Here is a 14562-nt window from a genome sequence, read left to right as displayed (position 1 = left end):
CGGCCTAGCATTCAGTTCGTCCGCGACGCTCCGCGCTTCCGTACCACGGAACACGATGCGCCCGCCGGATTGAACTCGCACACACCGCGATGGTAAGGTCTGCTTCCGTAACACGGAACTGACTGGACATCGCGTTGTATCGTCCCATGCACGCTTCCCGTGCCTACTAGATTGTTAATAGAAATAGTAACTGTTGTCTTGTAGTAGCTAAGTTAATTAAAGTAGAATCTGTTTCGCTAATGATTAGAATTTGCTCATTGTTTGCATTCATGCTTAGCTCTAATGCATAATCCAATCCTGGTTTTATGACTTATTAAGTAAATGCTATTGTACTAAACATGGCCCTAATGCATACGCCGATCCTACTTTTATGCTTTGCACATGCTTTTGTTATGAACTTTATTAATTAGACGCAATTGTTTAGTTTTCAATTAAGTTTAGATCATATGCATAAACCGATCCTTGTTTTGTGTTCTAATTGAATTACTCACGCTTTTGTAATAAAGTTTATCAAGTAAATACAATTGTATAGTTTACTATTGGATCCGGCTCAAATGCATATACCGATCCTCATTTTTTGCTTTGAACACTAAAATCATGCTTTGCCATAAGATTAATTAGTCAATGCAATTAGTATTGTTTACTATTAAGTACTGTTCATATGTACATGCCGATCCTAACTTTACTGTGATATTTTGTTTCTACCGACTAACTATTCCGTGACTTGAGAGGTTGTCTGCTTTGATCTTGTAATTTAGTCATAGGTTGATTGGCAATAAACACGAGATAAAGCCCTATAGAATTGGTTTTGGTCATTTCTCTCTGTAGGTTAGGTTCCCCTCTTACAAATAGGGCGACCCAACGCGGCGCCCTCCTACAATTTTATTATTATTTAATTTAAATTATTTTTTTTTTTCTCTGATTTTGCTGCTCAGGAAAGCACAAAATTTTTATATTCACAACATCTCACGCCCCTCACTTTGGTGGCATCTGGGAAGCTGGTGTCAAATCGGCCAAATATCATTTAAGACGTGTAATAGGCACGTCTCATTTAACATTTTGGAAAATTTCAATCAACACTTTGCACAGGTGGAAGCTATACTAAATGGCCTTCCCTTGTGTCCTTTAACTTCATCCCCTGACAATTCCCTTTTCCTTTCCTCAGGGCACTTCTTAACCAGGAAGACCACTGAATGCGCTGCCGTCACCATCTCTGAAGACTAAAGATGAAAAACGACTCCAGCGCTACGCTCGGTTGGAGAAACTTCGATAACATTTTTGGGGAAGATGTCAGAAAGAATTTTTAACCAAATTGCAAGTCAGAACAAAATGGAGACAAAGCAAGAGCAAGATAAAGATAGGAGACTCTACACGAGATTCTACTTCACGAGAAATCTCTCCCACCTCTCTGTTGACGTGCTGGGCGAGTAACCAAATTGCATACCGGCCCTGATGGAATTGTCCGTGTTGCTGACGTGAAGACCACCTCCGGCAGCTACCGACAGCCCTTAGTGCGGCTCTGCCCGCTGCTCAGCGATGAAGACTTCAAGAGTTGAAGAGCTTGAGCCTTCAACCGGGGGGAGTATGTTGCGGCCCTACTCGCGCCTCGTCATATTCTAATAGCAAAATCTACTTCTAATGTAAATGTCACATAACTTTTGTCAGTCAATACTTTATGTTGAGAACCATTGTATAAAATCACTTCTCTTTTGGATTCCGATCGAACAACATCGAAATTGTAACGTCTCAAGAATACAACGAAATAAGCAGTTTCCGAGTTTTATTTATAAAATTCCATCGCGTCTGCAAGGCGCGAACACTAAGTTGTAACCTTGGTTAAATAGAGGATTTATTTATTTATTTATGCACAGGTAATGCTGCTATCGCTGTGCGCTGGCGGCGTGGGCCTCAACCTGTGCGGAGCGAACCACCTGCTGTTACTGGACCCGCACTGGAACCCGCAGCTGGAGCAGCAAGCGCAGGACCGCATCTACCGCGTGGGGCAGAAGAAGCACGTGCACATATACAGGTGAGGAGACGTTCGTGGTCCGTGAGCACGTAGAATTTTGTCCAATGACCCCAAGCTACCCATCCTTATCGCTCGCGCGTAATTATATTGCTGTCGCGACTGTGCGACGGGCGCCCGCAGTGAGTGTGCGAGCGCGACAGCAACATAATTACGCGCTAGTATACGCATAATTAAATACTAGCTGGACAGTGGCGCACTAATGCCCGTTTTCACCGTCAGTCCCTAATTTTTAGGTTACCCCTATGAAAACAAAATTCCTGTTATATGTTACCATAGGGGCACTTAAAAATTAGGGACTGATGGTGAAAACGGGCATAAGCCCGTCAGACGCCTGGGGCGACAAAGCTAAATGAGGCCCCCCAGCTTGAAAAAATGTAGTTTTACAAGCAGTATCGTAACTGGGGTCCCCGGGACCATCGGCCTGAAGCAGCGCGAGGGGGGGGGGGAGATTAGGGACTTGACTCGGGGCATCCTCAGGTCGGGGGCCCTTAGTCTTGTTTATGATTTTATCAGGAGAAAGCGGAGGCATTTGGGGCCCCCGGCCTGTTAGTTCGCCACTGGCTGGATGCGATACATTTAAACTGTACCTGTGCTAAAATTTGCCGTTATTACTGCTTACAAATGAACCTGTGCAACTGGGACAGAGCAGAACTAACGCTTGTTTGTAATTTAGTAGTTGATTTGGTTACACTTAGAGATATGTAGGAACGGAATTGGATATTGGTTACACAGAGATATGTATGAACGGACTTGGATATTAAAGGATTGAATCAAATGGATTATTTAATTGTTATAATGCTCTATATTTGTAATTAAGTCGTTCTGGCAGTGCGAAAACAAACTGATCTAGGAATAATAATAAATGCGATTTGCAAAACTGTAGCCTAATATAACGTTAACATAAAGTTGACTTCATACTTTTGATGTATTTTGCTAGTTTGAATCACCTACAGAAATCCCTTTGAACCGACGGAAATAGATTTATTACGTTGGGAGACTCCCCAGCACACGCCCGTCACCTGTGGACGCGTGTCGTTAATGTAAAGATGGGTGTACATTCACCCCTTTATTAATAAAAGTTACACCCTATTTGAACCCTGTTTTAAAGATGTGTTTTGTATAGAAATGTCACTTAAAAATAGTGTTCAACTAGGGTTTAACCACGGTATAAAGAAGCTTTTAGTTCCCATTGTTTGGTTAGACAGTCATTTTTATTAATTCGACCCTATAATTTGTCATTTTCTTGGATAATGCAATGTGCCTTGAATGTTTTACAAATACTTTTCTCTACTATCTACAATAATCTTGTTGTGTGAATTTGGTCTGTACATTGTGTGTACTCACCTTTACGAAGACATTCCAAATAATGCTTCTTGAGATGCGACCACAGTCGAGCATTTTTAATTCGTCAGCGAACGTAAACATATTACTTCAAATATTTCAACATTAGTTGCCAAAGGTCGCTTATTATAATGTTAGCGATCGCATACCTACTTTGTTCTATTCAAAAATATTCCATCGAGTACATTATAAAATATGTAGACTTATTATTATGATGACCATCGCCCGCTTTGCCAAGTATTTACATCAATTTCATTTCGGTTTGGCAAACAAATGTATCGTAAAGTTTACTATTCTGACACACACATACCAATTCTTGATCTGTGAGCTCAAACTACTTTACTATTCGATATCAATTAAGTAAGTTATTTAAGCGGTAACTTAATGCCATAAATAAAGATTAATGCGGTAAAGGGGGGTAGACAGACGGTAACTTGAAAGTTGTGTGGCCCCAGGAGCACATAATATTTATGCTATTTATACTTTTATGCCTTCTATCATAATTAGCTTAGGCGCAGACCACCGACTTTTAGCTGACCGATAGTTGGGTCATTCTGTCGATCAGTATGACCACGTCGAGAAGTGCACACACTACACCGATTTGGTATCGGTCAATATGTTCTTGATACAAATTGGAAATCGATCCAACTATCGGCCTCTAAAAGTCTGCAGTCTGCGTGGTATCTTAGGCCACATGTAAAGTATATTCATCCAAAACACTGTTTCCCAGGTTCATGTGCGTGGATACAGTAGAGCAGAGCATCCGCAAGCTGCAGGAAGCCAAACTGGAACTGGCCGAGAACGTTCTGACGGGCGCCAAGCACACCAACTCCAAGCTGTCCATCGACGACCTCAAACTGCTCTTCAATATGGGGCAGCCTGGCTCTTAGTCAAGTGGGGCTATAATATGAGGCAGCTTGATGCTTAATGCCCTTCTGCAGGCTAATACTATGGTCAATATAGGGCAGCCTGGCTCTTAACCCGCTCCTATAGTGTAAAATACGGTAGTTGACACCACTAGTCAATCGACATACTTTATTAGCTGTTACTTTTTATAATACGCCACTCTCCTACACATTTTGGATAGGCAATAGCAAAGGTAAAAGAACTTAATTGATTTTAAAGCTATGTATTTTACAGCAAACTGAAAACTAACTGCTTTCAGGGCAACAATGTTTTGTTAGATGATTATTGTGTTATTATAAGTAATGGTGTCAACTACCCAATTGATTGATCCAATTCTAAAACACCTCACTGCGTAGGATTCCCAAGCGATAGAAAGTATCTTACAAAGGAATTCTTGGTCTTTTATAATGTTTTTCGAACGCCTCCCGGCTTGGGGCGATTCCAATGGGAACCTTCCGACTTACTTAAATCTTCCCACCGTTTACTAACCCAATTACAGAGCTTTTAAGATAATGTAAATATTATATTAATATAGTGCCATAAAATAATATGTAAAATGAAAAATCCTTTGATGCTCTCTTATTTTAATAACTCTTAAAAATGACATGTAATAGTAACTCCATTCCAGTTAGTAATTGACCCACAGCAATTTTAATTTTATAAATGACAATAACTGTAAATATTTTAATGAATAATTCTAGTTAAACTTTAGAAATGTTAATTGAATCTCACGGCCTCAGTTTGTCCACAAAGATATTTTCATTTCATCATAAAATAGTTTAAGTGATATATTATGAGGTCGTTTGTCTGCGAGTGTATCAAACTAGCGCCGCGGTTATATTTTAACGTTGATCTTTGCTCCGAGGAATTGTTACAAATTGGCCGCGCGCTAACTCGGCCCATGAGCCGGTTCATTACGATGTTATAATAGGAATAAATGTCTTGCAAATGAGTGTCGTAATTTCGTCCTATGTTAATGAATATTTTGAATAATGATAGCAAATATTTTAAGACAAGTTTAAAATATATTATGTTAATTTGTTTATATTTTTTAGTTTTATTTAGCTGCCCTAAACTAATTTGTTTCTCACTTCACAACCCATAATACTTAGAAAAATAATTTAAAGTTGCTATATTATGTACTTAAAAAATATTGCAGTAATTGGATCGTGAGAAAATTTAATCTGATTCCTTGAACGAGATGTGCACAACACATCCCAAGCATGCGGGCATTAGTCAAGTGATAAAATTAGATTAATTTCTCAGAAACACCGTTGGAAAACATTGTCTCATTAGAAAACATCCCGCAATTTCACAGCCTATTAGAGTTTTGGCACCGGTGCAAACCGCCGTTTGAACTGAAACATTCATTCAGTTTAATCATGAAAAAAACCGATACAGTTTGCTCGTGTTGTCTAATAATAGTGCGAGATTCACGGCCGGCGGGTCGCGACGAAAATATGAGCATTGCGCGCGAGTGACAACGCGCGCCGACTGATGCTGGCTGCAGCGCAGTGTCTATGGATTCACTTCATCTGCTGTATGGAAAACAGGATTTGCGATCATTTTTCGCGCCATTTGCTGATTTCTGGAGTTGTTTTAAGTCTGGCTATGAGCATGGAGCGCCGCTCCTACTCCGGACCCTCCACTCCGCCGCCCGTCAGCAAGCGGCTCTTCGCGACGGTCGTACTGTTTATAGGAGTCATCTGTGTTTTCGGAGGTAAGATTTATTTATTAAACACATGTCAGGCGGGCGATTCCCGAAAGTTATTTGACGTTTGATCAATAAATATTCGCGGTGTTGCCGTTTATTTTGACTTTGTACGCCCGCAAGCTAAGCCGCAAACAATAACGGTACCGCTAGGCATTTGTAATTTTTTTGATGTAGGTATTTACTGGCTAAACCACGTGTATATTTTTTAAGTTATATTTTTTACACGTGATTTTTAAAAATGTTTTACCAAGAAAACATCGCAAAACTTTACGTGTACTGTCGGTTGATTGTATCGCAAACTCTACTTGATAGATTTTATTAAGAACATTAGAACATTATAAAAATTATACGAGTATTATTATTTGCTTCATCAATTGCAACTCTTTAGGTACGACATATTGTTTTAAAATTAGCCAATTGTTTTCTTTTATCTAATATTGACACACTCCATACAAAATGCCAACATAAAGTTAATTAATGGGTGATTGCAGAATCTTAACTAAAATCAACCAGTGATAATTATACAGAAAATTAACATAATTATTAGCGGGATTTTTAGATGCAATTTGCGTACGATCCAAACTATAGGTACTTAGTGGGTTCATCAACTGATGACATTCCAGACAACGATTAGCTAATTTCAGCTTCGTGGCATTTATCCTTAGCGGCGTTCTCCGAACAATTAATAACCGACTGTCGCGTGGTATTATTTTTATACTTATTTATGAGCAAGTAAAACGCGTTTCAAAAGAACTGAACGATTTATTAGAAAGGATTAAACTCGATATAATTTATTGGCCTTATTGGCAAACCCACTAGCACTAAACGTCAAAGATATATTTGTACTATGCATTACTACTTAGTACTTCTCACCATAAAATTATTGCCACGCGTGGTCATTAATTATTTATTACTTAATAATAAAATATCGGAAATTATGACAAGAAGAAATAAAATACCACAAGACTGGAGGTCTGGCCGTCTGGTCAAGCAATATTCATCTATAGGTGATTACTTCCTCAATCACCTAGATATTGCTCCACTGATTAGAGATATTTTTTAAGGATTAAGTATGTTGGGTATTATTAGTTATAAAATGTAAATAGATACTGTATGGTTAGTTTTTAAGTTATTATTAAGCCTACCTAGATTAAGTTATGCTATCGCATTAGGTTTTAAGTACCTGTAAAGATAGTGATAATGTGTGTGGAAATAAATAAATAAATGTTGTCGTTCCAGGGTACCTTCTAGGGCGAATGGCACGCGTGGAGCCGCGCCATGCCGGCGCCATCGTCTCCGCCAACCTGTCCCTGGTTGCTGATCAGCTCTACAAGAAAGCCAAGAGGATCCCGCCAAAAGCCGTCCACCATAACGACCCCGAAAAAATAAGGATCAAACTCCACGAAATATTCCAATGTAATCAAAACGATTGCGGCTCTATCAATAATTACAATTTAAGTGATTATATAAGAAACTCTATAAATTACCAAATGATTAAACTGATGAAATCAATACACAATGCGACCACTTATTTAGATTCGTTAAGATGACATTAACTAAAATAATTTAGATTTTATTGTATAGTTGTTAAGATGTAAAAATAAATCAGTTGTTAAGATGTATAAATAATCGAAAATGTCGGAAGATAAAGTTAGCATAGTCATGAAATAAATTATTTTCCTACATTATCTCCAAAACCATATTTTCATTTCGAATCGACAAACTATTCGGGCAAAGTTCGTTTGTAATTTACCGCCAACACAAATCACAATAATGGTCATAGATATTCGTTACATTACGATAATTGTAACAGAAATATAGAAAAGTTTGAATTCCTTCTGTAGTATTAAACAAAAATATAGAAGTTTAATTAATTACTTTAAGAGTTATTAAATCTTGATGTATTTTTTAATTATTTGCTTTAAAATACGTAAACATGAATTTATTTTCTGATAACATACAAAATTTCTGAACGTAATAGTGAAAACTTTACTCTATGCTATTAGCTTTCTAACAGCCAATAGTCATGTTCTGTAATAACAATAAATATTTCAATGGCCAATCACGTAGCGCTATTTTGACATTGACTAGAAAGGCTACCAATCAGAAGCGTCATCCCCACCACTGTCATCATTAACTGCGACGCTTCTTCCTTGTCGACCGCCGCCGCGCGCAACCCCGCCATTTTGTATTGAGATAGCGGAATCAGCGGATTTGCGAGGTTACAAGTTTGGCGTCTTCAGTGCAGTGTTGTGATTTTGCAGTGAAATCTAGTGGGAGCTTGCATATTTTGGATTCACAATGGTGCCGGTGAGTAGAGATTCTCGTTTTCGTAGCGTTAAACCGCGGTTTTTGACCGATTTCGCCTAACGCAATGTGCGTCGTTTCGCAGCAAACGAAGGTGTTCGTCGGCAGCCTGCCCCAGGGCTCCAAGCCGGAGGACCTGCGGAAGCTCTTCGAGCGTTTCGGCGTCGTCACCGAGTGCGACATCATGAACAGATGCGGGTTCGTCCACATGCAGACCGAGGAGCAGGCGTCGGCGGCGATCCGCTCGCTGAACAACAGCACGTTCAACGGCGGCGTGATCACCGTGGAGCGCGGCCGCATCAAGGAGCGCGGGCAGCGCGGCGGCGGCCGGGGCGGCGGCGCCCGCGGGGGCATGCGCGGCGGCGGCGACCGGCGCGGCGGCGGCCCGATGCGGGGCCCGGGCGGAGGCCGCGACGCGCCGTACTCGCGGCCGCCGATGCGCGCCGGGCCGCCGCCGCACGGGCCGCCGATGCGCAACGGCATGGGCGGCGGCTACGACCGCGGCGCGGACCGCGCGAGCGGCTACGACGACCGGTACAACGGGTACGGCTACGGCGGCGAGGACCGGCGCGGCTTCGCGCTGATGGAGGGCCGGGCGAGGGACCCGTACGCGGCGGCGGCGCCGATGTACGACGACCGGCGCGGGTACGCGGCGCCGGCGGAGGAGCTGGCGCCGCTGTACGACGACCGGCGCGCGCCCATGTACGACGAGCGCGAGCTGATGGACCGCCGCGCGCCCATGCGGGGCCCCATGCCCATGGCGGCGGGCTACGAGCGCGCCGCGCCGCCGCGCCCCATGGGCAACGGGGACATGTTCAGCAGACGATCACCCATGTGAGTAGAGCTCTATAGTCTTTCTTACATAAACACTTAATGCACACCGCTGCCAAAACAGATCTTGACGATATTCTCATAAAAAAACAAGTAAAGAAAATCACTAAAAATTGTGGTAGTTTTGCTCGGTTATATGTGGTTGTAATTACGAAATCTTTGTTATGAAACTGTTAGCGGAAGAAACTTCTTGAGACTGTATGTTGAAGAATCGCAATAGTGTAACACAATCCATAATACTTTTGCGTTGTTATTATTTAGCATAATTTCTGAATATTATTCTTTACAAGTAGTGTTATTCTGGCCAAAATTAATACTTGTTGTTTGGCTTTCCAGGAGAGGAGGCCCCTCCGGCCCCGCGGGCTACGAGCGGGATCCGTATGCGCAGCAGTACCCCCCGATGGGACGGTAAGCTCTACATTCCACATTTTCTCCAGTATTCATGTATTGGCGGTGAAAAAACTTCATTGTCTTAACTTGTAACACAAAAGTAACTAGATAGTAAAATAAATTATAAGAAATAAATACTGTTTAGTGTAATTTTAGAAGTGTAATTCACAAGAAAAATACAGTGTTGTTTACTCACTGATATGCCAAAACATAATGCATCATTCATTGTGTAAAATCTAACTAAAACTGTTAATTTAATGTTTGAAAATTGTTTACCTAATATTCGTCTACGGTTACTACTTACTACATAAACTTTTGTCATGCAGCTAATGCGAAAATGGACAAATCAGTATAAGGTGACGAAAATTTTTTGTATTGTCAATGTTTATAAGAGCCTTCCACATAGTCGATGCGATCGGACACCTCTTAGATTATAGTGATGACAGGCGTTACAAGGACCGAAGCGTTTTCGAAGTAATCAGTCATAGACGAGCTAACGGAGAGTTAAAGGTGTAATACACGCCTCGAGCCGGTTGTCGGTTGTAACATTAGCGTACGTACTCGGTCGGTGTCACGCGGAATCATGTATTGCGTTGTTGTGATGTCGATAGCTTCAGTGTCGCCAGTTGATCTTGGAAATAGTCTTACTCGAGATAGTTCGGGGCGCGAAACGGTGTCGAAAACAAATGTTGTTTACGCGAGTCGCCTAGGAGCGTTATACTTTTCGTAAACTCAACCTCAAGGTTCGTCGGTGTCATATATTACAATAGTTTTAATAGGAAACAAATAATATTACCGATATTGTCTATAGAAGCGTGTTATCTGTCGTATTTCGTTACCTAACTTCATCGATAAAAGGGCCATCGAGAGTACGGCTATTTTGGAGGTCACGTGAGTGCAATGAGGCTACCGAGCAGTAGAGTGCGGTCGCGCCAGTCACTATGAGCTAAGGGCGCGTCTGACGGGCTGTTCTGTGTAGCGGCGGCGGCGGCGCGGCGCGCGGTCGGGACCTGGGACGGCGCTACTAGCGGCTCTCCATAGACTTAAGCCGTAGACTAAACGTGACACGAACGAACGACACCCGTAGTTGTCTTCCGGGCGAATGCGTGCGCTTACGTTGCGGTGCGGTGCGACCGATCGCGTACTTGTAAAGTAACTGAGATTATACGGTAAGGTCGCCTAGATTAAGTATCCATGCAGATAATAAATTATGTGAATCACTTTAAATTTTAATAAACGAACATAATTCTGACGGACAGTTTGATTTCTCCTGCCGATGATATGATTTGACAATAATATTTTTGAAAACTCTTTTGGACAAGATTTGTATTGATTATTATTATTATAATCTAAGAAATAAGGTGTTTATGTTTAAGTTGTACGATATTTTACTTTGTAGATTAAATTCATTTTTAAGTAGAATATTTTTTTCTTATTAAAACTCCTGCGCTACACACATGCATGACGATCCTCTCCAGCTTGCAACTGCTGCTTCTTCTGAGTTCTATGGTTGCGGTTATTAGTTTAAAAGTTCATTTATTTTGGTTTATTACTACTATCACTATCATTTTCGTTGAGTCAGCTGCTATGTAGTCATTTGAAATTTCAATGAGAAGGCGTGACTAGGATTGTTGTATGATTCTCAGTAGTAATCGGAGTAAATAGCGCCACGATTAATGAATTACGAATTAAATTAATATTAATGATTCATACTTAATGAAGAGACATTCCTAATGAGGAAATAGCTTTGTGCGTCACTCATATTGCAAAATAACTGCTCAGTCTTGATCACATGGTAATAAAATAACGTATGCATCGTTTGCAAATTGCTGACTTTGTAAATTTAGTAATTGGCGCTGCACTGACTCAAAACTAGACTACAGAACACTACACGATGATGCCGATTTGAGTGAGCGGCTGCTAGAGCTGCGACGCGGCCCCCGGCTGCGGTCGCACAGAATGTGCCTAACGTGTTGTCGAGCGTCTGCTTTCACATGAGAAAGTGCGTGCGAGTCGTTTTCAGATAGTTAGTGCGGCAACTCGGCACGTACGGCGTTACCGGCGGCGATGCGTACGCTAGCGCGCACGTTACGGGCTAAACGTTAGGCGACCACGGCTGAAGAGGCACCATAGCGAAAAATAACAATCGTAAGTACGGCATAGAAGCACCTCGGCTCCAGCCACTTCTGACGTCCAACCCCTACTCGATGTGCACGTCCACTCGCTGATCGTTGAATTGAGTCAGTCAAACGATCGATTTACAAAAATCGTGCCAGTTTCAACTTCAGACAGAACTCCTAAGCGTTCTGAGGCGAGGCTCTTTCCTGTCACGTAAAAACATCAGGCGTTTATATTTTGCAGTCTACACAAATCGTTCTCCGATTTTGAAGTCGTTTCAAGGACTAACTTCATAAAGTTTCGATACGTTCAATGTAATTATCGCCTGATCTCCGCCGAGTGTCGATGACTTGCTAACGTGTGCGCGTTTGCAGGAGCTTGCCGCCCGGCTGAGCCCGGCGCGAAGGCGGCGGCGCCGCGGGACCGAGCGAGATCAGGAGCAGCTGCTCCCAGGACCGGCACAGGTCGACTGGTTGACGATTGAATAAACGATGATATTCCTTACATATTTCTTTTATTTTTCTACCCTACAAACTGGTTGATGTGATTTAATCCATGGAAAGGTGCAAGACATTCTCCAAAACATATTGTTGTAAATCTCAACTCAAACACATTCTATTAACTGTAGGGAACAAGAACAAACACCTCTAATAAATCACATAACACAACTTGTCATGTCGACAGATTTGCTGAACTACAAGAACAATATTAAAGTAGGTAGGTATGTAAAATAAAAACATTTTTCATTTATTATTTTATTTATTACTTTCATTAGCATAATCAAAATATATTTTTACAGTATGACATTAAAACTTTAGAGAGAATCTACTAAAATTATCACACTTTGTACTCAAGCGAAGCTTCCACTTGTTACCTTATCATATTTTGTATCATAAATATTGCAATACTCAAGCATTGGGAATAATATGAACACTGCTATATTGTATGGCACTATATAAATAAAGAAAATTAATGATAATAATACTTATAGGCAGGAAATAAAAATTCATTGATTAAGTACATAAATTAAAAAATCACAAAATCAGCTCGGCTGTCAACAAAACACACATTAAATATAAAAATATTAAGCATTTCATACAAAATATAGCGAGATCAATTATATGGAACCAATTAAAATATATAAATCGCCTAGTCTCCACATATAAACGTCAGCTGAGCTGGGATAGCTTACTTTTAAAATTCTTAAGTTTTGAGATTCGTTGGATAATTGGATGGATTAAAGATAGACAAATGTAAATCAGTTTTATAGGTGTGGTGGTAAATTTTACTTGCACTAATCATTTGTGAAACTGGCAAGTACGATGTTAGGCAAAAAGTACAACACACCTTTACATTTTTATTTTTTGTCTGGCATAATGTTGCCAATAAAAATATATTTTAAATATCTAATTGGTTAGTGAGAAGTGCTATCATTATGCTCTTTTTATCCCAGTTCTAAAATCTCGATATCCGATAAACATTAAATAAATATCTCGAAACTTTGGTAGTGTATGTGTGATCTCCACATAATGTCGACTAGCATCGGTTGATAGATCACACTCTCCGCTAGATTCAGAGCTAGCCGATAAAATCTTACAGCTACCCACATCATAAGACGTGTTGACACCACCAATACAAGCAAGTGACGTCACTATTTTGTCAACTCAAATTACTTTTTTCAAATTACAATGCAACCAAAAATCTTAATTTACAGGTAATTTTAAATTAATTAGGTTTTTATTTGTCTTCTTAAAAAAATTGTGATTTCGAATTATTGGGGAATCTGTCAAATAGTCTAATAAATTAAAATTGATTGTGCAAAATCATAGAAAACTATGTGAGAAACTATTGATTTGATCGTCGAGCTCGTAAATCATAAAAATATAAATATGTAATACCAATAAAAATCTAAGTACACGTCAACAGGACTACTATCAAGAAATAATACATCTTTAAAGATTGCTAAAATGGACCAATATTGTATGTATGAATTCTCACAATACCGCAATTGGAATAGTGCATTATTTTTTAACAGTAGTACTTAATCTAAAAAAGTTGCCACATTACAATAAAATGAAACAAAATTACTATTATTAATTCTCTTGTTAACTGTTTCAATTTTAGATTCTTTAGTTAAAAGATTCATAAGTTTAAAGAGGCAAAGCATCATAGAATCAAGACCCTTTTTATTCTCCGACTTTTTGAGCAATAAAAACGCGATACAATCTCCTTGCAAGTCGCATGTAGTCATACAAACGCGGTGCACTATAACGCGCCGTTATATCGCTGAAAAAAGTCACAGTATATTATGGGTCTGCAGTGTAGAATAAAATTATATCCGTTATTATCCGTTATCGTTTAAGTACTTATACCAACGATAACTCAGTCTATTTAACCTATTTTTCTCAGCTGATCCACCACTTCTCGCTACGATACCATACGCACTTTTAGGACTGACTTCGTGATAGCTACCGCTTGGCTGGAAGAAACTGCTTTATAGGATAACTAGCTTTCCGTCCGCGGCTTCACCCGCGTGGAATTTTGTCTGTCACTGAAAAACTTTATCGCGCGCGTCCCTGTTTCAAAGACCGGGATAAAAACTATCCTATGTCCTTTCCCGGGGACTCAAACTATCTCTATGCCAAATTTAATCAAAATAGCTTCAGTGGTTTAGGCGTGAAAGCAAGACAGACAGACAGAGTTACTTTCGAATTTATAATATTAGTATAGATTGAAATTTTACTAAGCCATTTCATTTACGACTTTTTTTTACCGAAATTAGAGAGGCAAACGTGAGAAATGGCGGATCCTGCGGTTCTCTAAAGCAGTAAGATAGCAAAAGACAAAATTAGCTACACACTTATTAATTTATCAATCCAAATGTTGCATCGACAACGACGTCCCTTCAATTATTCTAATCTACTCA

General features: G+C 40.2%; 2 protein-coding genes and 1 long non-coding RNA gene across 4 annotated transcripts in view; all 3 read left to right on the top strand.

Moving 5' to 3' along the window:
- LOC135080842 (uncharacterized) overlaps positions 1-5323 on the top strand; it is a 67211-nt gene extending 61888 nt beyond the window's left edge. The window contains exons 31-32 of the mRNA XM_063975566.1: positions 1872-2029; positions 4101-5323. Coding sequence (XP_063831636.1) covers positions 1872-2029; positions 4101-4260 — 318 coding nt within the window. The 3' untranslated portion in view covers positions 4261-5323. The remainder of the gene's footprint in view (positions 1-1871; positions 2030-4100) is intronic.
- A 245-nt stretch (positions 5324-5568) lies between these two features.
- Positions 5569-7678, top strand: LOC135080347 (uncharacterized). The gene is made up of 2 exons (XR_010258981.1): positions 5569-5996; positions 7230-7678. It is a non-coding gene; the product is annotated as an uncharacterized LOC135080347 (long non-coding RNA).
- A 455-nt stretch (positions 7679-8133) lies between these two features.
- Positions 8134-12140, top strand: LOC135080513 (uncharacterized). 2 transcript variants are annotated; one of them, XM_063975155.1, is made up of 4 exons: positions 8134-8300; positions 8383-9131; positions 9465-9536; positions 12011-12140. In XM_063975155.1, exons 1-4 carry the CDS (start codon positions 8292-8294, stop codon positions 12027-12029), a joined length of 849 nt encoding a protein of 282 aa, XP_063831225.1. In that variant the 5' UTR covers positions 8134-8291; the 3' UTR covers positions 12030-12140. The 2 variants fall into 2 exon arrangements, with proteins under 2 accessions (XP_063831225.1, XP_063831224.1); XM_063975154.1 differs by lacking the exon at positions 12011-12140 and adding an exon at positions 10498-10940 and having other exon boundaries at positions 8136-8300.
- Positions 12141-14562: the final 2422 nt, after the last annotated feature.

Source organism: Ostrinia nubilalis, chromosome 18 (assembly GCF_963855985.1).
Source record: "Ostrinia nubilalis chromosome 18, ilOstNubi1.1, whole genome shotgun sequence".
NCBI lineage: Eukaryota > Metazoa > Arthropoda > Insecta > Lepidoptera > Crambidae > Ostrinia > Ostrinia nubilalis.
Note: the sequence above shows the minus strand (reverse complement) of the source record. Positions and strands in the feature narration are given on the sequence as shown.